General features: G+C 41.2%; 1 protein-coding gene across 1 annotated transcript in view; it reads left to right on the forward strand.

The window, feature by feature from the left end:
• NELL2 (neural EGFL like 2) overlaps positions 1 to 25,042 on the forward strand; it is a gene marked incomplete at its 5' end in the record, with an annotated part of 251,214 nt that extends 226,172 nt beyond the window's left edge. Inside the window, 5 exons of the mRNA XM_077807767.1 lie at positions 3,239 to 3,379; positions 12,812 to 13,005; positions 13,998 to 14,174; positions 21,732 to 21,956; positions 24,992 to 25,042. Coding sequence (XP_077663893.1) covers positions 3,239 to 3,379; positions 12,812 to 13,005; positions 13,998 to 14,174; positions 21,732 to 21,956; positions 24,992 to 25,042 — 788 coding nt within the window. The remainder of the gene's footprint in view (positions 1 to 3,238; positions 3,380 to 12,811; positions 13,006 to 13,997; positions 14,175 to 21,731; positions 21,957 to 24,991) is intronic.
• Between the last annotated feature and the right edge of the window lie 427 nt (positions 25,043 to 25,469).

Here is a 25,469-nt window from a genome sequence, read left to right on the forward strand (position 1 = left end):
TTTTGTAGTGTAAACATACCCTTAGACTGCGTGCTTCATTGATTCTATGGGGTTTGCACCTTCAGCCCACCCCAACAAGCTGTCGTGTATTGGACATATGATCCCCAGCCTTTAGCACAATGACTTAGACCTTGTCTGCACTACAGGGAAAAGTCGATCTAAGCTACACAATTTGAGTTACATCAATAGCGCAACTCAAGTCGACATGGCTTAGATCTGCTTACCGCGGGGCCCACACTGCATGATGTCGACGGGAGTTTCTCCATCGACTCCCCTTATTCTTCTCAATCCAGTGGAGTACAGGAGTCGACGGGAGATGCATTGATCACGGTTCGTTGATCCCCCAGTAAGTGTAGACAAGCCATAGGTCATGTACTGGCAAGCAAGCTAGCTCTCAAACTGCACATTCCCCAGTGACGTGGGAAGTTCCAAAGTTTCAGACCTTTTTTTTTTTTTATGGTCTGCCAGTATCTGAGTGAACACCGGTCGCATAAGGCGCAGACTACAAACCAGCTTTTTCTCACTTAAGCAACAGAATTCTTGTTGATCTTTCTCAGATCTCTTGAACTCTCCTGAAGTTTTGCTGTCTCCTGTCTGCTCATTATAAAGAAGGTTTGTAGTGGTCGAGAGCTAGACAAACTGAACAGCTGAAAGTTGTTTCTGAATACTATGGCGGGGCTTATTGTATTGGTGTCTTAGGACAGCGGTTCTCAACCAGGAGTCCAGGGCCTCCGGAGGGCCATAAGCAGGTTTCAGAGAGAGCAGGGCCAGCATTAGACTCACTGGGGCCCAGGGCAGAAAGCCAAATCCCAAGCCCTGCTGCCCGAGGCTGAAGCTGAAGCCTGAGCAACTTAGTTTTGCGGGGGCCCCTGTGGCATGGGCCCCTGGGCAATTGCTCTGCTGGCTACTCCCTAATGCTGGCCACAGCTTTTAATTTACTGAAAAACCATTGTTGTGGCACAGGTGGGCCATGGAATTTTTATAACATGTTGGGGGGGGGCCTTAAAGAAAAAGGTTGAGAATCCCTGTCTTGGGATATGCTTCAGAGTTGAATGTTCTGGTTTTTGAACCCAAGGATATTTCCTCCTAAGTCCCTAATAGACAGGGTGGCCACCATCTTTTTAAGACAAAGGCAAAAGCATTTTTGAATGAGACTCATTACAGTAGAGTTTGATGCTGTTAGTGAGCACCAAAGTAGAGTAACTAGAGAGAGTTTTGACAGAGTGTGTGCTATAATCAGGGAGAGATATATTAATGAGAAGAAATAGAGGCGCTGTGATTAATTATAACCCATTTTAAAGTCAATATGGTGGTAATTTGACTATGTATATAACTGTAAAAAGTAACTATGTCAACCGTTTAATACAAAAGGGTAGATCTGCGTCTATTTCATATGTAAATAAAACACCCAACAGCATGAATAGAAAAAATGCAACAAGAAGGATGAATGTGGTTGGCTAAATTAGGACTATGCAATGAAGTTCTCAGGTGTCCCTGAAATATTGTACTACTTCAGCTCCTCCAAACTGACGGTGGTGGTGTGTAGGGATGAGGAAACTTTGATTTGTAACTTTACTTTTCGAAGGGTAGTTTCCATAAGAGGGTAGAGTGGTGATATGTACTCATGTTACTGGGAGATGATACTTATTACATCTCGTAGTTAGCTCCTTAAACAAGAGTAGGCTGTCCTCTCTGGAAATAACAGATCACATTAATGTGAGCCAACAGGGTTTGAGGGCAGGATTTTGACCCACTGTATGTGACCCACTGCTCAGTGTGTTACATGTCCCCCTTTGTGACCAATTGACAGACGATACTAGGTCCATTACAGCTGCACACTTCACATCCTTGCTCTGTAGCTCAAACTATAACTTATACTTCTAGCACTGAAGGTCCCCAGTTCTATCACTAGCATTGGCCAAGAGGTCAGTCATTGCAGACTTGGACTCACTCTGCTGGTTTCTAGAACTTTGTGCCGCATGTGGTGTAAAACACAATTCCTTCCAGATTTCAAGAAACTTATGTTGGGATTTGATAATGAAGGTCATATTTTATATCCCTGTTTGTTTCCACTGCCCTACTACGTGCCGCTCATTAACATCATTTAGTCACATCACTGAGAATGGGTGCTACTTTTTAATAGTCTGTATTGGGAATGGGGTTGCACAGGTGTGGAAGGGTAGAATTTGGCCTCCCGGATGTAATGTAAGGTACAGCATGATGCACCTAGTTTATAAAATCAGCTCACATACTGAGCTTTTAGAATTCAGTAGGGCAGGCCTTGCTGTACACTGGACCTAATTAAGGTGTCCAGAAATCCTTCAAGGGTGGGGTCTTTGGAAGAAGTCTAGTCAGTGGAAGGCTAACTTTTAAGAGATCCACATCAGGAGGAGAAAAGTAAGTTGCACTGTGTCAATAAGAACTCACCATGTTTTGTGATAGAAGGCTGATTCTGCTCTTACCTACACTCAGAGCAGGAGTAACTGCTGTCAATTAGGAGTATCTCCATTGAGGATAATGGCATTTCACCAGTGTAAAGCTGGTATAAGTGGAAACATAATCAAGTCCAGAAGATGTCCTTTTCTTCTTGGGGAAGAAAAAAATGGAAGGAAGGAAATCTGGTCTGGTTTGGAAAACATACTACTTAAAACAAGAACCAAGAGTAAAATATCTAATTTCTCTTTCTCCCCCCCTCCCCCCCGGCTACAGGTACTCTTTTTAATGCAGCCAGATTGCACCAGTAGTTTTGTCCAATATTTTAGAAGAGCATTACTTCTCTGATAGTGAGAGTAGGGATTTGTTGTCTTGATATGCTAGTGAAATACATAATGTTAGTTATGTCAGACAGTCTGGATAGATCAAGGGGTTAATAGTTGGAAATATAGTATTTATTCCTTGAATTGGGACCCTTTTCTTTCTTAATGCTTTGGGAGGTTTACATAGATAACAGACTGCTTACAGTTTGTTGTGATTCAATTAATTATTAATGTTTAACAATAGAGAAGGCTTCTAGATAGTCCTTTGCATTCATTAGTATGGCCTTACTATTATTCTACAGCTTTTATTGGAAGGGGTTCAAAAATTCAATCTCTTTTCTGATTTACTGCTAACCATTATGGGGGTCCAATAATATTGATTAAAACCATTTTAGTAATGCAGCAGATACTGTATTGTCAGCAGACTAATGTAACGGATTCAGCTGTGTGACTTCCTGTTTTCTTTTTTGGTTGCTGAACAGACATTGATGAATGCTCAGATGGCTTTGTTCAATGTGACAGCCGTGCTAACTGCATTAACCTGCCTGGCTGGTACCACTGTGAGTGCAGGGACGGCTACCATGACAATGGGATGTTTTCACCGAGTGGAGAATCATGTGAAGGTCAGTACCCAATAAAGGGGCAAATGTCTAATAGGTCACATATTATTACTGTATTATGAATGATAATGTGCAGAGTCTCCAGCTGATATTGGGGATCCATTGTGTTAGGCACTATCCAGACATAGAGTGAGAGACGGTCCCTGCCCCAAAGACCTTAGAGCGGAAATAGATAAGACAAAAACGGGAGAAAGGAGGTATTATTTTCCCTACTGCGCAGATGGGGAACTGAAGAGCACAGGGAGATGCAGCGACTAGTCCAAGGTCACATATGAAGTCTGCGGCTGAGCCGGGAACAGAATCTCTTTGGCCTCATACCTGCTTGTGTGCAATAATAATTGGGACCAGATTGTGAGCAGCCCTTCTCCCATCCTCTTTGCCCAGCCAGTATAAGCCAGGCAGAATTGCAGTCCCTGCTCTTGGGAAGCGAGGATCTTATCTCTGCTTACTCTCCAACCCAAAGAGAGCAAAGAGATGGTTCCAGCCTCTCTGTGGACTGGCTTTCTTCACTAGCTGGCTGTAAAGGGGAGTAACAGAGAAGAAAGATAGTCCAGTGGTTAGGGAGAGATTTTCCAAAATGAAATGCTACTAAACAGGTGACCCCTGTATATGCTAGCAGGCTGTAAAGATCACCACATTCTCTCATCAGTGACATCACAGAGGGGGTGAAGTAGACTGAGGAAACTATTTTTTTACATGCAGAAATGAAGCTTATCCAGCCAGTTCCTCCTCTCCAATTACCTTGTACACTAAAATATTCCTCTTTAAGAAACTTGTCCTATTGCAAAGAATGATTCAGGGGGTCTAATAGGCCACTGCTCACTCCCAGGGTACTATGATGTTGCTTTTACTGCTCATAGAATTACTGCCTTTAGAAAGCGGCAGTTTGCAGAATAACATTAGAAGCTTGGAAACACTGGAGGTTGCGACGGGGGGTTGTTGCTGTGTAGAATCATTCCAGAGGCTCTCGCAAATGGGAACAGCAAGTTAGTGGGTATACAGTTATTTAAAGATGCAGCTCTCCTTGTATGAAGCACTTAGTCTTGAAGCATTTATGAGCCTCTACTCTAAAGGCAATTTTAAGACAAACAAGGCTGCGTGTTCTGTTCTGGTTTGTTTAGACCAAAATTGTGCATATTCCTTCATATTTGGTCATTATAAACTTGGAACGCTCCCACAGCGTGAGTTCATAGAATCATAGAATCATAGAATATCAGGGTTGGAAGGGACCCCTGAAGGTCATCTAGTCCAACCCCCTGCTCGAAGCAGGACCAATTCCCAGTTAAATCATCCCAGCCAGGGCTTTGTCAAGCCTGACCTTAAAAACTTCCAAGGAAGGAGATTCCACCACCTCCCTAGGCAACGCATTCCAGTGTTTCACCACCCTCTTAGTGAAAAAGTTTTTCCTAGTATCCAATCTAAACCTCCCCCACTGCAACTTGAAGCCATTACTCCTCGTTCTGTCATCTGCTACCATTGAGAACAGTCTAGAGCCATCCTCTTTGGAACCCCCTTTCAGGTAGTTGAAAGCAGCTATCAAATCCCCCTCATTCTTCTCTTCTGCAGGCTAAACAACCCCAGCTCCCTCAGCCTCTCCTCATAAGTCATGTGTTCTAGACCCCTAATCATTTTTGTTGCCCTTCGCTGGACTCTCTCCAATTTATCCACATCCTTCTTGTAGTGTGGGGCCCAAAACTGGACACAGTACTCCAGATGAGGCCTCACCAATGTCGAATAGAGGGGGACGATCACGTCCCTCGATCTGCTCGCTATGCCCCTACGTATACATCCCAAAATGCCATTGGCCTTCTTGGCAACAAGGGCACACTGCTGACTCATATCCAGCTTCTCGTCCACTGTCACCCCTAGGTCCTTTTCCGCAGAACTGCTGCCTAGCCATTCGGTCCCTAGTCTGTAGCAGTGCATTGGATTCTTCCGTCCTAAGTGCAGGACTCTGCACTTATCCTTATTGAACCTCATCAGATTTCTTTTGGCCTAATCCTCCAATTTGTCTAGGTCCTTCTGTATCCTATCCCTCCCCTCCAACGTATCTACCACTCCTCCCAGTTTAGTATCGTCCGCAAATTTGCTGAGAGTGCAATCCACACCATCCTCCAGATCATTTATGAAGATATTGAACAAAACCGGCCCCAGGACCGACCCCTGGGGCACTCCACTTGACACCGGCTGCCAACTAGACATGGAGCCATTGATCACTACCCGTTGAGCCCGACAATCTAGCCAGCTTTCTACCCACCCTATAGTGCATTCATCCAGCCCATACTTCCTTAACTTGCTGACAAGAATACTGTGGGAGACCGTGTCAAAAGCTTTGCTAAAGTCAAGAAACAATACATCCACTGCTTTCCCTTCATCCACAGAACCAGTAATCTCATGATAAAAGGCGATTAGATTAGTCAGGCATGACCTTCCCTTGGTGAATCCATGCTGGCTGTTCCTGATCACTTTCCTTTCATGCAAGTACTTCAAGATTGATTCTTTGAGGACCTGCTCCATGATTTTTCCAGGGACTGAGGTGAGGCTGACTGGCCTGTAGTTCCCAGGATCCTCCTTCTTCCCTTTTTTAAAGATTGGCACTACATTAGCCTTTTTCCAGTCATCCGGGACTTCCCCGGTTCGCCACGAGTTTTCAAAGATAATGGCCAATGGCTCTGCAATCACAGCCGCCAATTCCTTCAGCACTCTCGGATGCAACTCGTCCGGCCCCATGGACTTGTGCACGTCCAGCTTTTCTAAATAGTCCCTAACCACCTCTATCTCCACAGAGGGCTGGCCATCTCTTCCCCATTTTGTGATGCCCAGCGTAGCAGTCTGGGAGCTGTCCTTGTTAGTGAAAACAGAGGCAAAAAAAGCATTGAGTACATTAGCTTTTTCCACATCCTCTGTCACTAGGTTGCCTCCCTCATTCAGTAAGGGTCCCACACTTTCCTTGGCTTTCTTCTTGTTGCCAACATACCTGAAGAAACCCTTCTTGTTACTCTTGACATCTCTCGCTAGCTGCAGCTCCAGGTGCGATTTGGCCCTCCTGATTTCATTCCTACATGCCCGAGCAATATTTTTATACTCTTCCCTGGTCATATGTCCAACCTTCCACTTCTTGTAAGCTTCTTTTTTATGTTTAAGATCCGCTAGGATTTCACCGTTAAGCCAAGCCGGTCGCCTGCCATATTTACTATTCTTTCGACTCATCGGGATGGTTTGTCCCTGTAATCTCAACAGGGATTCCTTGAAATACAGCCAGCTCTCCTGGACTCCTTTCCCCTTCAAGTTAGTCCCCCAGGGGATCCTGGCCATCCGTTCCCTGAGGGAGTCGAAGTCTGCTTTCCTGAAGTCCAGGGTCCGTATCCTGCTGCTTACCTTTCTTCCCTGCGTCAGGATCCTGAACTCAACCAACTCATGGTCACTGCCTCCCAGATTCCCATCCACTTTTGCTTCCCCCACTAATTCTACCTGGTTTGTGAGCAGCAGGTCAAGAAAAGCGCCCCCCCTAGTTGGCTCCTCTAGCACTTGCACCAGGAAATTGTCCCCTACGCTTTCCAAAAACTTCCTGGATTGTCTATGCACCGCAGTATTGCTCTCCCAGCAGATATCAGGAAAATTAAAGTCACCCATGAGAATCAGGGCATGCGATCTAGTAGCTTCCGTGAGCTGCCAGAAGAAAGCCTCATCTACCTCATCCCCCTGGTCCGGTGGTCTATAGCAGACTCCCACCACTACATCACTCTTGTTGCACACACTTCTAAACTTAATCCAGAGACACTCAGGTTTTTCTACAGTTTCGTACCGGAGCTCTGAGCAGTCATACTGCTCCCTTACATACAGTGCTACTCCCCCACCTTTTCTGCCCTGCCTGTCCTTCCTGAACAGTTTATAACCATCCATGACAGTACTCCAGTCATGTGAGTTATCCCACCAAGTCTCTGTGATTCCAATCACATCATAGTTCCTTGACATTACCAGGACCTCCAGTTCTCCCTGCTTGTTTCCAAGGCTTTGTGCATTCGTATATAAGCACTTGAGATAACCTGTTGATCGCCCCTCATTCCCAGTATGAGGCAGGAGCCCTCCCCTCACAGACATTTCTGCCTGTGCTTCCTCCCGGTATCCCTCTTTCCCACTTACCTCAGGGCTTTGGTCTCCTTCCCCCGGTGAACCTAGTTTAAAGCCCTCCTCACTAGGTTAGCCAGCCTGCTGGCAAAGATGCTCTTCCCTCTCTTCGTAAGATGGAGCCCGTCTCTGCCCAGCTGAACATCTTGGGGCCAATATTAGTTAGACAGACTTGCTCAGATAAACTAAGAACCAAGGTAAACCTCCAACCAGAACTCTAACTGAACCAAAGCTTTTCTGAAGTTCAAAAAGATTTATAAACTTTTTTAAAAAAAATTCCTCACTTCTGATGCCTCTTCACTTTGCGGGTTTATGTCAGGACCAGGAGTGGAAGCTCCCAAATGCAGCAAAAGAATACTATGCCTGACCTGTGCAGAAAAAGAAAGCAAGAGAAATGTCAGAAAAGTACAAGATTTCTAGACCAACTCTTAGACCCAAAGGGTTTTTATAAGTCTAGATAAGCATCCACGTTTATTTGAACGTAAGCAAAACCATTCATTTTGAGGTTTTGCCCATGTCTGAGCAGTTTGGGGCAAATTCATCTCTGGTGTAAGTCGACTGATGCACCTTTACAAGAAAGGATTTGCAAAATAAAGAGAATTGGCCCAAAGCTCAAGGCCATTTTTGTCCAGAAACATTTGAATAAGAACTTCCCCTGTTGCTGAAATACATCTGGCAATTTCTGCTGGACTGGCTCCCATCTTCCAGGTTTCTAATTTAGGAGCTCTCTGCTGTATCAAGGGACCAGTGTGTTTGGAGGTTTCTCTGACCTGGGCAAGGCCTGGAATTTACAAAATTTGTATAAAGGAACCAGCCAAAGTCAAAAAGAGAGGGTGTTCCAGCCTTGATTCCTTTCTCAATGAAATAGAAAGACAGGAGGCCTCTGGAGCAGGAGAATGGTGTTGGGGGAGGGGAAATTGGGCAGTGTTATGGTCATGTGATGTGATTGGGTTGGGAGGTGCGGGATAGGAGGAGGGAGAAGGAAGACCTTAAAATGTACATCTTATCGAACATGGGTTAGGTAAGCAAAATTTGGCCCTCAGTTAAGCTCTGGGTAGCTATTCACATTTTGTAGGATTTATCCAACACACTCCTCCAAATCTTTTGAGGCTCACACATCCCTATCTGTACCATTCAAACTACTAGCTTCCTAAGCACTGTTGTAAGCTGGCTGCAGTGTTTATGTGTTTTTGGAAGATGACATGGGAGTGATAATAGTGATATAACACCTAGGTCTGAGATTGTTGGAATTTGCAGCCTGGATTATTTTCCTCACATTCATTGTGTTCAGCAGTAACAGCTACCGAATTCAGTCCCCAGCAGCCTCAGTAGTTTATGGTGTTTGGTGCCCCGGTTATGGTCGTAAACAAAATGTCAGCAACGTAATTCATGGTTTATGGTGGTTTGTTGCAAGTCCAAAATCAAAACGCTGAAGTAAGCTTTTGTCAGGGAAGGATGATTTGTGCTTAAGCACTTTGCAGATAAAGAATGAAGTTTGATGCTGATGAATAATGCAGATATGAATTTCATGTATGCAAGTTTGTTTTTCTCTCTCTGCATTTTGAGCATGTTGCTGTTTCAGAGTAGATTAGAATCACAATATGGACGCCCACTGATTTGGGCTGAGGATATTTAACCTGTCTTGTGCAGGGTATTCATTTTTCTGAGTTCAGCAAGCTGAAAGTTCAGAAGCAGAAGGGTGGGAATGTCAGAAGCTCTCAGTGTTGTCCAGACTCTGCTCCCATTGAAGTTGGAATGTCAGTGGTAAAGCTCCCATTGACTTCTGTGGAAGCAGAGTTAAACTGTCATTGAAACCTTTGGAAAATTCCACCGCAATGAATAAGTTGTGAAATGTGCCTGAATATGAAGGACTAAATTCAGACCTGGTGTAAACGGGCACAGCTCCACTTGCTGTAATGGAGATGTTCTCATTTACACAGATATGAATTTCACCCAAAATTTCTCATTAAATGTAGTAGTTTTGAGTCAAATGAAGGTAGTCACCAACTTGCTTGAGAAGTGTGGGAGCCCTGTGTGTGAAAATATTTTAAACAAGAAAAAGTCCCTCCATAAAAATGGCTAAACAATAATAAAGAGAATTCCAGTGTTAGAAATTAATCATTTTGTTTAAAATATTAAACATTTACTTTTTTTTTCTTATGGTGGTAGCCAATGTTGCAGGAGATTGGAAATTGGTTTACAGAGTAGTTAATCAATGCCAAAATGCCAGTTTTGGTTCACATTGGGTTCAGCAATTTCTTTTTTATAATAGGGTCAGGATGTGTCGTGATTTACTCACTTAGGAACATAGGAATTGCCACACTAGATTACATCCATGGTCCAGTTTATCCAGTATCCTGTTGCTGACAGTGACCAGCATCAGCATACAATGCTTCAGAGGGAGGTACAAGAAATCTTGCTTTAAGCAGTGGGTGAAATAATCACATTAAGTGTCCTCCTATCCCTAATACTTAGACACTAGTCTACATACACCCTGAAGCATGACATTTAATATCTTTTCCAAAATCTGTTAGCATTAAGTATTGCAACTCCGGATATTCTTGTTATCCATATAAATGTACAATCGCATATTGGATCTTGCTAAATTTTTGGCTTCAACAATATCCTGTGGCAACAAATTCCACTATTTATGTGTTCTCTGAAAAAGTATTTCCTTTTATCAGATTTGAATTTGCCACCTTTCAATTTCATTGCACACCCCCTGTCATAAATATAAAGGGAAGGGTAACCACCTTTCTGTATACAGTGCTATAAAATCCCTCCTGACCAGAGGCAAAATCCTTTCACCTGTAAAGGGTTAAGAAGGTAAGGTAACCCCACTGGCACCTGACCTAAAATGGCCAATGAGGGGACAAGATTCTTTCAAATCTGGAGGGCGGGACAAAGGGTTTTGTCTGTCTGTGTGATACCTTTGCCGGGAACAGATCAGGGATGCAAGCCTTCCAGCTTCTGTAAAGTTAGTAAGTAATCTAGCTAGAAAATGCGTTAGATTTTCTTTTGTTTAATGGCTTGTAAAATAAACTGTGCTGGAGGGAATGTGTATTCCTGTTTTTGTGTCTTCTTTTTGTAACTTAAGGTTTTGCCTAGAGGGATTCTCTATGTTTTAAATCTGATTACCCTGTAAAGTATTTACCATCCTGATTTTACAGAGGTGATTTTTACCTTTTCTTTAAATAAAATTATTCTTTTAAGAACCTGATTGATTTTTCATTGTCCTTAAGATCCAAGGGCTTGGGTTTGTGTTCACCTGTACCAATTGGTGAGAATATTATTATCAAGCCTTCCCCAGGAAAGGGGGTTTAGGGCTTGGGGGGATATTTTGGGGGAAGACATCTCCAACTGGTTGCTTTCCCTGTTCTTTGTTTAAAACGCTTGGTGGTGGCAGCATACTGTTCAAGGACAAGGAAAAGTTTGTACCTTGGGGAAGTTTTTAACCTAAACTGGTAAGAATAAGCTTAGGGGGTCTTTCATGCAGGTCCCCACATCAGTATTCTAGAGTTCAGAGTGGGGAAGGAAACTTGACACCCCTTATTCTTGTGTCATGAGATAGATCGGGACGTTCTGTTCTCCCAAACTTCTTTAGGTTCTTTCATTATTTGATATACTTTTATCCTCTCCCCTTATTTGTCTCCTTTGTAAGATAAATAATTCTAGTCTTTTCAGTCTCTCTTCATATGAGAGTTTTTCCAGGCCCCTAATCATTTTCCTCACCCTTGTCTGAACTCCCTTTAATTCTTCAGTATCCCTTCTAGAGATGGGGTTACTACAGTAGGTGAAGCCACACCGCTGATTCAGATAATGGTGTTATATAACTGTCAGCGGTTTGCTCCATCGTATTTCTCATGAACCCTAACACCTTGTTACTTTTTTGACTGTAGCTGCACAATGAGCCAAAGTTTTAATTGAGCTGTTTTGCTGTAAGTGTTGGGTTTAAGACTGGTCTGGAGAAGGTTCCCTTTCCATCTTTGAAGCCAAAAGTAGTTGAGTATCGTCTGAGGCTTTGAGATTGATTGTGAAAGATACACATGTCTATGTTGATTTTTTTATTGGTCTGCTGTCCAGTAAGTATCACAAATATCACTTTTTTGTGCAATCTGTAATTAAAAACATGGGGCCAGATTGTCATAAAGTTTTGATTTATGATTAAAGTCCATGGAGCTACCCAGATTTGCACAGCCAAGGATGTGGCCTTTGATTTTTCAGATACATTCCTAAATGTATTTATATTGAGTAGTGCTATTTATCATATGCTCTTTCAGAATCCTAAAATGAGAGAAATGGGTGGGATTTTCCCTCTAGGAGGAGACAGCTCGAAAAGCTAAATAAAATCATTGAAATGCAAGGCAGTGTATGCCGTTAGTTTATCTTTGCGAAAGATGTGTGTGTATGCATTAATGAAATGTGTCTCTAAAGTACTCTGAAATCTTTGAAACGTAATATTGTGTCAAAGTTGTTCAGCTTAATCCCCGTTGAGATTTATTTTGTTCTTATATTAGACACAAAGATCATGGATGCCTCTGTAACTCGAATAACTAATTTGCTCTGTTGGTACCTTAGATAAACCATGTGATCCCTTATTACTGAATGAAACTACAGGTCAGACTTCACCTTTCATGTTAACTTTTCAGTAGATGTGTAGGTGACTCAAAAGCACTAGGGAAAGCAAAAGAGTTTGGAAGCAAATTCAGTTGTCGGTTGCTTTGCTTGTTAAGTTTCAGAGTAGCAGCCGTGTTAGTCTGTATTCGCAAAAAGAAAAGGAGTACTTGTGGCACCTTAGAGACTAACAAATTTATTTGAGCATAAGCTTTCGTGAGCTACAGCTCACTTCATCGGATGCCCGATGAAGTGAGCTGTAGCTCACGAAAGCTTATGCTCAAATAAATTTGTTAGTCTCTGAGATGCCACAAGTACTCCTTTTCTTTTTGCTTGTTAAGTATCCTTTTAGTTCTCATGGATGCAGGCTTCCATAGACTAATGGTCTTTCTGGGGCTTAGTATTATCTCTGCTCTTGTGCCTCTTGTCTAGAAGTCGTGGTTGCCTTGTTCTTGCTCAACAACTTTCACTTAGAAAAATTCAAATGATAAAGGTTTTTTTCTTTTAAAACAGAGAAGCGGTTTTTCAAAGACATTGTGTGAACTTGTGAGTTATTTCTCCCTATTCTGGTGGAGTGCAAATTAATTTTCAGCTGAAGGCTTTAATGGCTGAGAATCATTTATACTGGCTGTAGCAAGGCCATTTTTGTTAATTGAATGTGGTCTAAAAGCCTTACGCGGCATGTTTTCACAGACATTGATGAATGTGGGACTGGAAGGCACAGCTGTGCCAATGACACTGTTTGCTTTAACTTGGATGGTGGGTATGACTGTCGATGTCCTCATGGGAAAAACTGCACAGGAGACTGTATCCATGATGACAAAATCAAACACAATGGGCAGATTTGGGTTCTGGAGAACGACCGGTGCTCCGTCTGCTCATGCCAGGTTAGTATAAAGTTCACTGTTTTTTTAATTACTGATGGGGAAAAGGGAGAGATTGCTAGGGTGGAAGAAAAGGCTATGATTCCAGTGAAATTACTCTGTTACTGCTTTTCTTGGGCCCCCTCCACCATGGAGGTGATGTCACAGGAAAGGTGATTTCCACAGGACCATTTGGGATCAGTGTGCTTCCCTGTACCCAACACCGAGCACCCTATCCCAGTCCTACTCAATCCCGGCCATTTCCCATTGGATGAATAATAGTTCCTTGGAGGCTTTGCTGTGCAACCCTGAAAAAAGGAAGACAGAGCCATCAGAGACACCCATCTCCCTTAGCCATGTGGGAGCGGTGAAATTAGTGCACAGAAGATTTCCCCTGTGCATAGATCTTTGAGATGTAGTTGGACCCAGAATTAGATTGGCTAGAACTGATGAAATGTGAAGGAAAAAAGCTGTCTTCCCCCACCCTCCCGGCCTCTCATATACCCCAAAGTAATATTGTCCATCCTCCTCAGATATTAATGTGAAGGTGTTCTTTCCCCTAAACTCATGCTTAGTGCTGAAAATGTTGAAGCAGAACCCGGGCCAAATTCGCTGCTGGCAAAAACAGGGACAACTCCCTAAAAGCTAAGGTTTCACCACCATTTAAGTTGAACCCTGGCTATGTTTAGTCTTTCTAATATGAACACTTTACAATAGGTGTAGGAGAGATGGATTGGTCTTGAAGTTTCTATCAGCACTTACTAACAGGCATACAAAAGTTAGTATAATCTTAGTAAAATCTGTTAATCTGACTGTCTCAGGAAAACCAATGTCTTTCATCACCTCAGGAGAGGGCTGCTTGAAGAATTGCTGTTATGAAGGATATACACAAGAAATTAAGGACATGCCAATTAACATGTGATTTAGAATTAAGCCAACATGCCCAATTTTGTATAGTGACCAGAGTTATGCAAATTTCTATTATCACTATGTGCTGTTTGGTCTTGGAACAACAGAGTGGCTATGTGATGTGTCGGCGGATGGTCTGTGACTGTGAGAACCCTACTGTTGACCTGTTTTGTTGCCCTGAATGTGACTCAAGGCTCAGCAGTCAATGTCTACATCAAAGTGGGGAGCTCTCATACAACAGTGGAGATACCTGGGTGCAGAACTGTCAGCAGTGTCGATGCTTGGTAAGTCTTCCTACAACAGCAGAGTCTATAGTAAGGCCAGGTCTACGTTACCACTTACTTCAGCATAACTTACATCACTATGGGGTGTGAATAAATCTCTCACCTGAGTGACGTAAGTTACACCAACCTAAGCCTAAGTGTGGACAACACTATGTCGGTGAGCTTCTCCCACCTCTCTAACTACCACCTCTCACGGAGGTGGATTTATTATGCCAACGGGAAAGTGTCTTCACCAGATGTGCTACAACACTTGTAGCACTTACAGTGTAGAATAGCACTAAGAAAAATGAACTCCAAGCATTTTGGCAACATCTAAATGGGATTTCACTTTGAATGTATTTTTGAATTAATCCTTTTCTGTTTCCCTTTTGTGTAATCAAAGTTTGGTTTGCACAAATGTTTTCAAACAGCAAATTTCAGGCCTATGGCCAAGATTCATTTAATCGCAAAATGAAATTTGTTTAATTGTGAAATAAAACTGTTTTGAGTGGAGAGTGGCGGTCATCTAGTTAAAGAACCTAAATAATGGCTTAAGTGGCCAATCACATCCTGAAAAGCGAATTCTGAATATTGAATTTTTAAATGAGTATCACAACAAGCAATTTCTGATCAGTGCATAGCCTGAAATTTATTTGTTAAACTATTTGTGGAACAATTTCAAATAGAAGACAAGTTGGTAAAAACTCAGTCTGTTCACGACCAATTCACAAACGTGAAAAAAGATTAAATTTCTTGAATACATTATTTCTTGAGAATTGTTCACCAAGCTGCACTTTACTGCATTGGTTTGAAATAATGTCCCTTGCAAGTTTTAAGAGGCAACAGTTCTTAAGTCTTTTAGACATAGTGCAGTGCGATTAGATCTCAAAATGTAGTTGTTAATGGGGAGACATCAATTGGCGAGGCCGTTTCTAGTGGCGTAGTCCAGGGGTTTGTTCTTGGTCCAATGCTATTCAGTATTTTTATCAGATGACACAAAGATTGATTGGGTAGTAAATAATGAGGAGGATAGATATCTGTCATGGAGAAGTCTGAATCCCTGGGTTAGATGGACACAATTCAACAAAATGTGTTTTAATACAAGGTAGTACATCTGGTCACAACGACTGCAGGCTATAGCTACAGGATGGGAGATTCTGTCTCAGAAAGCAGCGACTCAGAAAAGAACTTAGGGATCATCAAAGGTAACCACCCCAACATGAGGCCTCAGTGCAGTGATGTGGCAAAAAGGGCTAATTTGATCTTTGGATAAATAAAAGGGGAAATATTAAATAGAAGCAGGAAAGTGATCTTGCCTTTCTACACAGCATTTTTAAGACAGCTGCTAGAATACTGTTCCAGTTCTGATGTCCAGGCTTCAAGAAGGATGTAGAAATACTGGAGAGAGTTCAAAGGAAGCCCACAAAAATGATCCAGAGACTGGAAAGCCAGCCTTACAATGTGAGGCTAAAGGAGCTCAACTTAACTTATCAAGGAGAGCGTTGAGAGATGAATTGATCACTTTGTATAATAATTATATAGGAAAAAGATATCAGAGAGCTTTTCAATTTTGTTGACAAAGCATAACAAAATCCAGTTGCTGGAAGTTGAAGCTAGACAAATTCAATCTTAAAATAATACTCAATTTCCTACCAGTGAGGGTAATTAAACACTGGAACATCTCACCAGGGGAGGTGGAGGACTCATCATCACTTGGAGTCTTTAAACGAGATTCAATGTCTTTCTAAAGAAGCTTTAATCCAGCTTCTTGGAGAAATCCTACAGCTTGTGTGTGCAGAGGATAAGGCTGAATGGTTACAGTGCTCTCTTCTTGTCTTAGAGTCTGTGAATCTATGAATCCCGTTGTTTATTCCCTTCCTTCATAGGGCACAGAGAGAGCAAGAAGCTCTGCATTGCCCTCAACTTCACAATAAAACACTTTCAGCTCTGCATTAAGACAATGATTGTAATTAAATCTCATCCTTCAGGGCTTCAACCAGTCACCTTTATGGGTCAGGAAGGAATATTTTCCCCCAATAAACTATTGGCCAGATGTATTCTGGATTTCTTTTTGGCTAGTTCTGAAACACCAGGGGTTGTCCACATCTGAAGATGGGTCATCTAATAGGGTGGACCTGTGCTTTGAGGTAGTTCAGAGGTGCCTGGCTGGTGTGTCTTCCTCACATGCTTAGGGTGAAACTGAGTGCCATTTTTGGGGTCAGGAAGGGTTTTTTCCTCAGGTCAGATTGGCAAGGATTTGGGGGATTGTTTTCCTTTTTCTGCGGCATGGAAGATGGCATATCTGCAAGGATCATCTGAGCATATTGTAGCTAATCAATTTCTTGCTGGTGCAGGGTTTTCAGGCATTTGTGCCATCCTGATTTTTCCTGTTCTCTATCTGTGGCACACAATAGTTTAGTCTCCTTATGACTGACATAAATTTAGTCTAACTGAAGTCATTGGGTTCAGTATAGAGATAACTTCCCTGTCACAAACAATCCCCAGATGAAAATGAATGGTGTTTTACCTTGGTTTCATCTACGGAAGTAAATCCTGGTCCATCCAGTGGCTTTCTCTGGTCTGACAGTCATGAATAAGAATAGGAAGGAACAAATTCCAAATGGACAAACTTTTGTAGGTTTCAAGTTCACTCTTGCTACAATGCAATAAAATAGGTCCCCATGTGATTCGTTAAATGCCTTAAAAATAAAACCCTATAGTTTGTAACTTTCATACAATTACCGGATGGATGTTTTAGGTGACATCTCTTTTATTTACTCTTTGTACTTTCATTCAATCCAAGAAAATCAATTGAAATGGCAAGGTCAGTCACTGTTTCTTAAGATTACTTTTATTCCCAGCATCATGTGATTCTGAAGAACATGGGAAATTTGAACCAGATGGGAATTGTATAAAAACAGTAACTTTCTAATATTTTTTCTAGGGGAAAAAGTAAAGCGAAAGCTATAGCAAATTCCTAGATGATCTTTCTCAACTCCATGCTCTGGGGGCCACTTAAACCACCACTGTTTAATGCATTATATGTGATTTTTGTAAACAAAATACTTTCTTAGGGCCCAATGCTGGTTTCTCCATATAAATCCTGAATAGATCAGCCAGGCACAAGGGACCTAAACACATATTGGATCAGGGATGGAATCCTGCTCCAAAACCCAAACCTAGTGATACAGGTAGGACAACCAAGCAGCTCTGGCCTCTGTGAAGTCCATACTTTGACTGGCAGTGTTGGATAGTATACTGATCCCTTGGCCACACTCCAGCCTCAAACACCCATGGCCCCAGTGAACAGCATGCAATTGAGCGCTGATATTCTAGGCATCTTATGACTTTTATGCAAAATTATAAATAGAAAAATATACCCAGAAGAATCTTCAGACGCCAAACAAATAAAATTCCCTGCTTTCGGTTACTCCTGCCCTGTTTCAACACAACCCCTCTGGGGAAGCTTAGGAAAACAGGCTTGGGAAATCAACTAATCTGGTCCTTGGGTCAGACCAAAAGGGCAGTAAGCTCCAGAGTTGAGGACCCTTCACTGAAAATTCTGTGACGTCAGCCTCTTCCATTTTATACTTGGGAGAGTTAGCTTTACTGCCTGTGTTGATTGTATCTGCTCAATATCATACCAAAAGCAGATTTCTAGTATAGCCAGATGCTAAGCAGTTTAGGGCTTTATAGGGCAAAATCATCAGTTTGCACTGTAATCAGAAAGGTTTCAGAGTAACAGCCGTGTTAGTCTGTATTCGCAAAAAGAAAAGGAGTACTTGTGGCACCTAAGAGACTAACCAATTTATTTGAGCATAAGCTTTCGTGAGCTACAGCTCACTTCATCGGATGCATACTGTGGAAAGTGTAGAAGATCTTTTTATATACACACAAAGCATGAAAAAATACCTCCCCCACCCCACTCTCCTGTTGGTAATAGCTTATCTAAAGTGATCACTCTCCTTACAATGTGTATGATAATCAAGTTGGGCCATTTCCAGCACAAATCCAGGTTTTCTCACCCCCCCCCACCACACACACAAAAGAGCAGGAGAATGGGTTTGTGTGGGGGGGGGGGGGGAGTGAGAAAACCTGGATTTGTGTTGGAAATGGCCCAACTTGATTATCATACACATTGTAAGGAGAGTGATCACTTTAGATAAGCTATTACCAGCAGGAGAGTGGGGTGGGAGGAGGTATTTTTTCATGCTTTGTGTGTATATAAAAAGATCTTCTACACTTTCCACAGTATGCATCCGATGAAGTGAGCTGTAGCTCACAAAAGCTTATGCTCAAATAAATTGGTTAGTCTCTAAGGTGCCACAAGTACTCCTTTTCTTTTTGTAATCAGAAACAAATTGAAACACCAGTAGACTACCAAGTACTTGTATAATGTAGTCTGTTGTGGCTTATGTCACTGTCAAAAGTGTGATTTACTAAGCAAGTAGCCACATTCTACACCAGATGAAGTTTCCAAGTGGTCATTGGTTGAAACTCAATGTAGAGTGCTTTGGAATAATCTAGTCTTGAGATGGCAAGGGCCAGCTCATTGTGATGAGGTCCACATCCAAGCACAGATGAAAAAGGATCATAAATAGCTGAAGATAACACCCGCTGTAAATATATAAGTATAATATATAATGAGTATCAAATATAATTAACAAGGCTAGCACACTTAATTGATAGAAATGATAAAATCTCCGCCATAGCTTCAGTTCTTTCCCCAAACCTGCAGCATCGTCTTGGTTTTAGCCATGCCTCATCCAGCTAATGCTCATCCAAGCCCCATTGTTGGATAGACATTGGACAAGAAGCTCAACTGTACTATGGTCCAGCAAAATTGATATATAGGCTGTCATCTACACAGTGGAGGCATCAAAGCCTGTAGTACTTTGCTAACTCCCCTAATGGGCACTTCCCTAACATGTAAGAACATAAGAATGGCCATACTGGGTTATGCTAAAGGTCCAGATAACACAGTATCTTCTCTTCCGACAGTGGCTGGTGACAGATGCTTCAGAGGGAGTGAACAGAACAGGACAACTTATCGAGTGATTCATCCCCTGTCATCCAGTCCCAGTTTCTAGCAGTCAGAGGTTTAGGGACACCTCAAGCATGGAGTTCTGTCCCTGAGCATCTTGGCTAATAGCCATTTGTGGACCTATCCTCCATGAACTTATCTAATTCTTTTTTTTTAATTCAGTTATGCTTTTGGCCTTCATAACATCCTCTGGCAATAAGTTCCACAGGTTGACTGTGTGTTGTGTGAAGAAGTACTTCCTTATGTTTGTTTTAAACTTGCTGACTATTAATTTCATTGGGTGACCCCTGGTTCCTGTGTTCTGTGAAGGGGAAATAACACTTCCCCAATCACTTTCTCCACACCATCCATGATTTTATAGACCTCTATCATATCCCCCATCTCTTTTTCCAAGATGAACATTCCCAGTCTTTTTATTCTCTCCTCAAATGGAACCTGTTCCATACCCCTAATCATTTTTGTTGCCCTCCTCTGTACTTTTGTTAAAGGGATGGGTGTACTATGAATTTATATGGTGGCATTATGATATTTTCTGTCTTATTGTGTATCCCTTTCCTAATGGTTCCTGACATTCTGTTAGTTTTTTTGACAGCTGCTGCCCATTGAGTGCATGTTTTCAGAGAACTATCTATGACGATACCAAGATCTCGTTCTTGAGTTGTAACAGCTAATGTAGACACCATCATTTTATACGTACAGCTGGGATTGTTTTCCCATGTGCATTCTTTTGCACTTACCAGCACTGAATTTCATCTGCCATTTTCTTGTTCAGTCACATTGAATGTTAGAACAGAACCCTGTAGAGCCTTGCATGAGAAAACCCCGAAGGCAAATGAGCAATCACCTGGCACTACCCAGTGAGGTCCCTCAAAAGAAAAGAAGGGGGTAACTCTAGATCAAGCCTTTATACGCTGTTAGGATCCAGTGTGGCTCAACAATACCTCATAGTCAATGATATCAAGGACAGCTTTACATACTTGTGGCCTGATTATCCTTGTACTTACCCTGACATAAATCAGAACTATTTCCTTTGTAATCTCTGTCCATATTTCAACACTTTACTCCCTTTCATGGCTTCTTGGCATTCCAGATCTCCTATGCAGCCAAAATACATTCGGCTGCACATTGAGCTTGTACATCCACAGAAAGTCTGAGTAGCATTTTCTCCCTAATACAGCAGAGACAAAATAAGATGTTTGAATGAAACGGGAATGGGGAGGCAGAAAGATGTCCATTTACTAGAGTGGATAAAAACTGATAGTTTAAAAAAATTAAAAATTGGATTTTTTTAACTTAAATAATTGTTTTAATTTAAATCAAACCTATTTAAAGTTAAGTTTGAAATAATGACAACCTATGTTAAGGCTCAAACCTTTTACAACCTATTAAAATCATTTAAATTAAATTCAAGAAATAATATTAAGTAGTACATGTTTGCAGCCAAATTTTAAAGAAAGTCAAACCACTGAACTGGTCGGGGGAGGGATAGCTCAGTGGTTTGAGCATTGGCCTGCTTAAACCCAGGGTTGTGAGTTCAATCCTTGAGGGGGCCATTTAGGGATCTGGGGCAAAAATTGGGGATTGGTCCTGCTTTGAGCAGGGGGTTGGACTAGATGATCTCGTGAGGTCCCTTCCAACCCTGATAGTCTATATTCTATGAAGTCCCTGGCTAACCATCTGGAACTAGAGATTGTTGAAGTAAACCAGCTTTTGATGGCAATAGCCTCTTCTGCAGGTGCAGAGAGAATATTTTCTTCATTCCAGTTTATTCAACTGATGCAATCCTTCAAAATTAAGAAACCAATTGGGAGTTGAAAAAGTAGGAAAGCTCCTTTTCCTCTTCCAATCTATGAATAAAAACTAGGTGTGCGAGGATGAAATCAAGCAGTTCTAAAATCTTGAAGGACATGGTGACCAGAAACAAGCATTTCAATTCACTAACTACAGATACTTCCTTTATTTAATAAATCAGTTAGTTTTAAATGCAATACATACTTTAACGAACTTTTTGATAAACTTTTTTTCTTATGTATCCAGTGCATTTAAGGTAGTTTTATTTATACATTTATTTATTTATAAATAAATAAAATTCTGTTTTGGTTCATTTATAATTGAATTTGAATTTCCATCCAACTAGAGCTGGACAGAAATCACAAGTAAAAAATTAATCATCTAGTAAATAAGAAATGTATCCTTATTTAAATCAAGTTTCCTGATTGCTGATTTCAATTGATTACATTCAGTGATTTAAGTTGCTTTGATTTAAATCAATCCACCCTTCCATTTACCACCAACACCACCCCTCCAGAATGACACATTGATTTTTAAAATACATACACTTTCTATGTAACTTCTGGCATTGTCAATAGGAAATGAGCATCAGAATTCTTTTCACTGTCTTTTAAATACAGCCACATGGGAGAATCAGCCAGCAGAAAGAGACAACACATTGAGTCATAGAAACATGTAATAGTACATCAGAAACAACACAGAATAATTAAAGTGATCTCTCTTTGTTCCTTTTTTTTAAATAGCAAGGTGAAGTTGACTGTTGGCCTTTGCCTTGTCCAGAGGTGGAATGTGAATTCAGTGTACTCCCCAAGAGCGAGTGTTGTCCGCGCTGCGTCACTGACCCCTGCCAGGCAGACACCATTCGTAATGACATCACTAAGACGTGTCTGGATGAAACTAATGTAGTTCGCTTCACTGGATCTTCTTGGATTAAACACGGCACAGAGTGCACCCTCTGCCAATGCAAGGTAAAGAGCATAAAACTCAAGCCAAGATGCCTCCTTACCAGGTGGTTAATACATTTAGTCTGGTCAGTGGGAAGTCAGTTTCTACACTTGCTGTTCAAAGGTTGCAATATGAAATGTTCACCTTTAAGTGCAGTCTCTCCTGTCAGTGGTGCAGAGCTTTCAAGAACGAGATGATGATTTTAATGTGCCAGCAGGACAGAAATCTCACAGCATCATAGCCCATGTTGTATCTCACCTTGAGCAAGTGAACAAACATATCCTTCCCACAGAAACATCTTGCTTTGACTGTGATGGCAGATCTTACTCCTGCCGGCCCCTTGCTATTTTGCAGATACTTATAGGGTCAAATAATTTCCAAAGGTCTGTATGATCTGACCTCATACAGGAAATATATACTGTAGAGTGAGCATCAAATTACCAGAAATGCTATTTTCTCCTTTAGGATTGTGTTGATCAAATATTTTAAGTTTTGTAATGGCAAAAATGGAAATTCTGCTCTTCCTTGGTTTAAAAATGACAGCAGAATCCACATAATTTGGGCCTTTTATATTCCTCAGGGGTAAGGCACAAATTATCTCAAGGAGAAAGGTTCATGGTGAAAAGCTTCTGTGAATTCCGCTGCCTCTTCTAAAAGAAATTAAAAAAAAAGGGATGTTAGAATAAAGTATTTCCATTGGATGGATAGATAGATAGATGTGAGGGGAACTGTATTTTGTATTGTGTATAACTGAAGAATGACCAGTAGCAGTTCCCTGACAGAGGTGATCAGCCGGGAGGAAGGCGGGAGAGAGGGAGAGCAGGATCCATTGGGATGAAGATCTATAACCCTCCCAAATAATTTCAGATCTCATCCCATGTCCTTCCCATAGGGCTATATAATAACACCTAAGGCTCCACTTGGAAGAAGAAACAGGATCAGAATCCCATTCTGTTGAGATGCCTGGGAGTGTAGAAGGAGCTTATTTGTATAAATTCCACTGGCTGTCAGTTGTGGAACATGTCCCATCTATTCTACCCTCTTGTGCTCCAAGACTGGTCTCTCTTTTTCACAACCAGTTTATACAGAGCTATGGGCTACTGGTACCAATTGTTGCCTTGTAAACTCAGATCATGATTTGACCCTATATGAGTAATATAGATACTATGCCAAGCTCCATGGGCTCCCAATGTGTCATGTCAGAATCCATTCTAAGATCTACAGAGGAAACCAGTTCAGCTAGTATACTCCACATAATTCCAGTGACCAGATGGACATTTAGTGTAATCCTTTTCTTTTAGGATAGTTAGAAACAGAAATGCCAAACAGTCATTGTGCCAGTTTAAACTAGATTCACCATTTATCCTTAGGTTTTCCATGACAGAACAAGGAGCAATGGTCTCAAGTTGCAGTGCAGGAGGTCGAGGTTGGATATTAGCAAAAACTATTTCACTAGGAGGGTGGTGAAGCACTGGAATGGGTTACCTAGGGAAGTGTTGGAGTCTCCATTCTTAAAGGTTTTTAAGGCCCGGCTTGAGGAAGCCCTGGCTGGGATGATTTAGTTGGGGTTGGTCCTGCTTTGAGCAGGCGGTTGGACTAGATGACCTCCTGAGGTCTCTTCCAACCCTAATCTTCTATGATTCTATAATTCTATGTTATGAATTTTCAAGTATTACAAAGCATAACAGTATAATTAGAGCCTGAGACTCTTAATAATTAACATGTACCATTTGTTCCGCAAAGAACAAAACCTATTTTGTTTCTTTCCAACACTATGTTCTTTTTTGACATATACTGTAAGTATTTTAGCTTTGTTTTCCATCCAAGCAGCCTAATCCAAGCAAACAAGGCGAATACCATAGTACAGCTTGTATAGTTTTGATTCTGTATCACAAAATATACATACCATACCGCTATGTGTCTCATTTGTACTGCTTCATTTCACTGTTTTCTAGCAGTACATCACATGGCAGGTCAAAGCTTTAGGATAAGCTTCTCTAACCAAGCTATTGCAAAATAGGTTTACATGAAATCCTTTAAGAATTCAGAAAGCCAGGCATCAGCTAAAGCTGACTTAGCCACAAAACCATTTCAAATCACAAGTGAAGAAGGTGAACTCTAGGATTGCTGGCATGGTTGTCTAGTCTCCTGCCACATACAGTCAAGAAAATGAATGAATGATTCTTACATCCCTGATCTTTAACCACACTTCAATCGACTAAATGTATTTACAGTAATTTAAAAATTATAGGTTTCAGAGTAGCAGCCGTGTTAGTCTGTATTCGCAAAAAGAAAAGGGGTACTAGTGGCACCTTAGAGACTAACCAATTTATTTGAGCATAAGCATAAGGTGCATCTGATGAAGTGAGCTGTAGCTCACGAAAGCTTATGCTCAAATAAATTGGTTAGTCTCTAAGGTGCCACTAGTACTCCTTTTCTTTTTAAAAATTATATGCACTATCTGCATTAAGAGTCATACTGAGAAGAAGAGGTAGAAATGCAACATATATCTTTTCTTCAATACTTCAATCACTTTTCTAGGCATCCTGTGCCATTAATTGCTAATGTTTGTAGAAATATGTCTATACTAAGATCTGGAGGAGAAACTTCAAAGATTAACCTTTGACAGTGTTATAGCTTGAAAGTATTAACTTGAGATATTCAATGCTAAATAAAACTCGTGGTTCCCTGTGTCAAATCTAAATAAAACTCCTAATGCCTTGTCTTCTTTGTCATCTTTACTGCACACATTGGGCCAAATCCTGATCCATGTGAAATAAATAGCATATTGCCAAATGACTTCAATTCTATGTCTTAGTTTTATGGTATGGATCACAACAGTGATTAGTGAGTGAAATCATTAGATTCCTTTTACACAGAGTATGGGACTGAAGTGAAGATAGAAAGAACTAAAAAATAAACAGTTTATACATTTATTTAGAAACGTTTTTCTACTGGGCAGGTATTTGCAGGTGGTCATTCTGATTGTTAATTTGACTTTACAAAATACTAACCATTTAAATATCTCTCTTCTTTTCCCCTTCCTCCCCCCACACAGAATGGTCACGTTTGTTGCTCAGTGGATCCACAGTGCCTTCAGGAACTGTGAAGCTAACAACCGTGTCTCACAAGCAGTTTCTGGTTACAGAATTTTCCTTCACAAAAAGACCTTTAGACCAAAAATTGTATAAAGCCAAAACTGAAATCATATCAGTTTTGTCCATCTAAAGTGCAGAAATGTTCTGAACTGAGTGAGCTTTCAATTACCTGAGTCAGAATGAAATCTATGGAACCGGAGAAAAACTCAGATGTGTAAACCTTTCTTTGAGGTCAGGCTCAACTTCTGGCTATTTATGTGTCTGGCATCATTATGCAGAATATTAGGTTAGTGGTAAAGTGACACATTGTAACATTGTATCTAACGATGTCAAGATCGAGAGACAAATAGAAGTGATCATTGAGTCTACTGAAGCTTTGAAAGTCCAACACTTCAATAGGCACGGAGATTTTTACTTAATAATATTTGAATCTGCACA

The sequence above is a fragment of the Eretmochelys imbricata genome, chromosome 1 (genome assembly GCF_965152235.1).
Source record: "Eretmochelys imbricata isolate rEreImb1 chromosome 1, rEreImb1.hap1, whole genome shotgun sequence".
NCBI lineage: Eukaryota > Metazoa > Chordata > Testudines > Cheloniidae > Eretmochelys > Eretmochelys imbricata.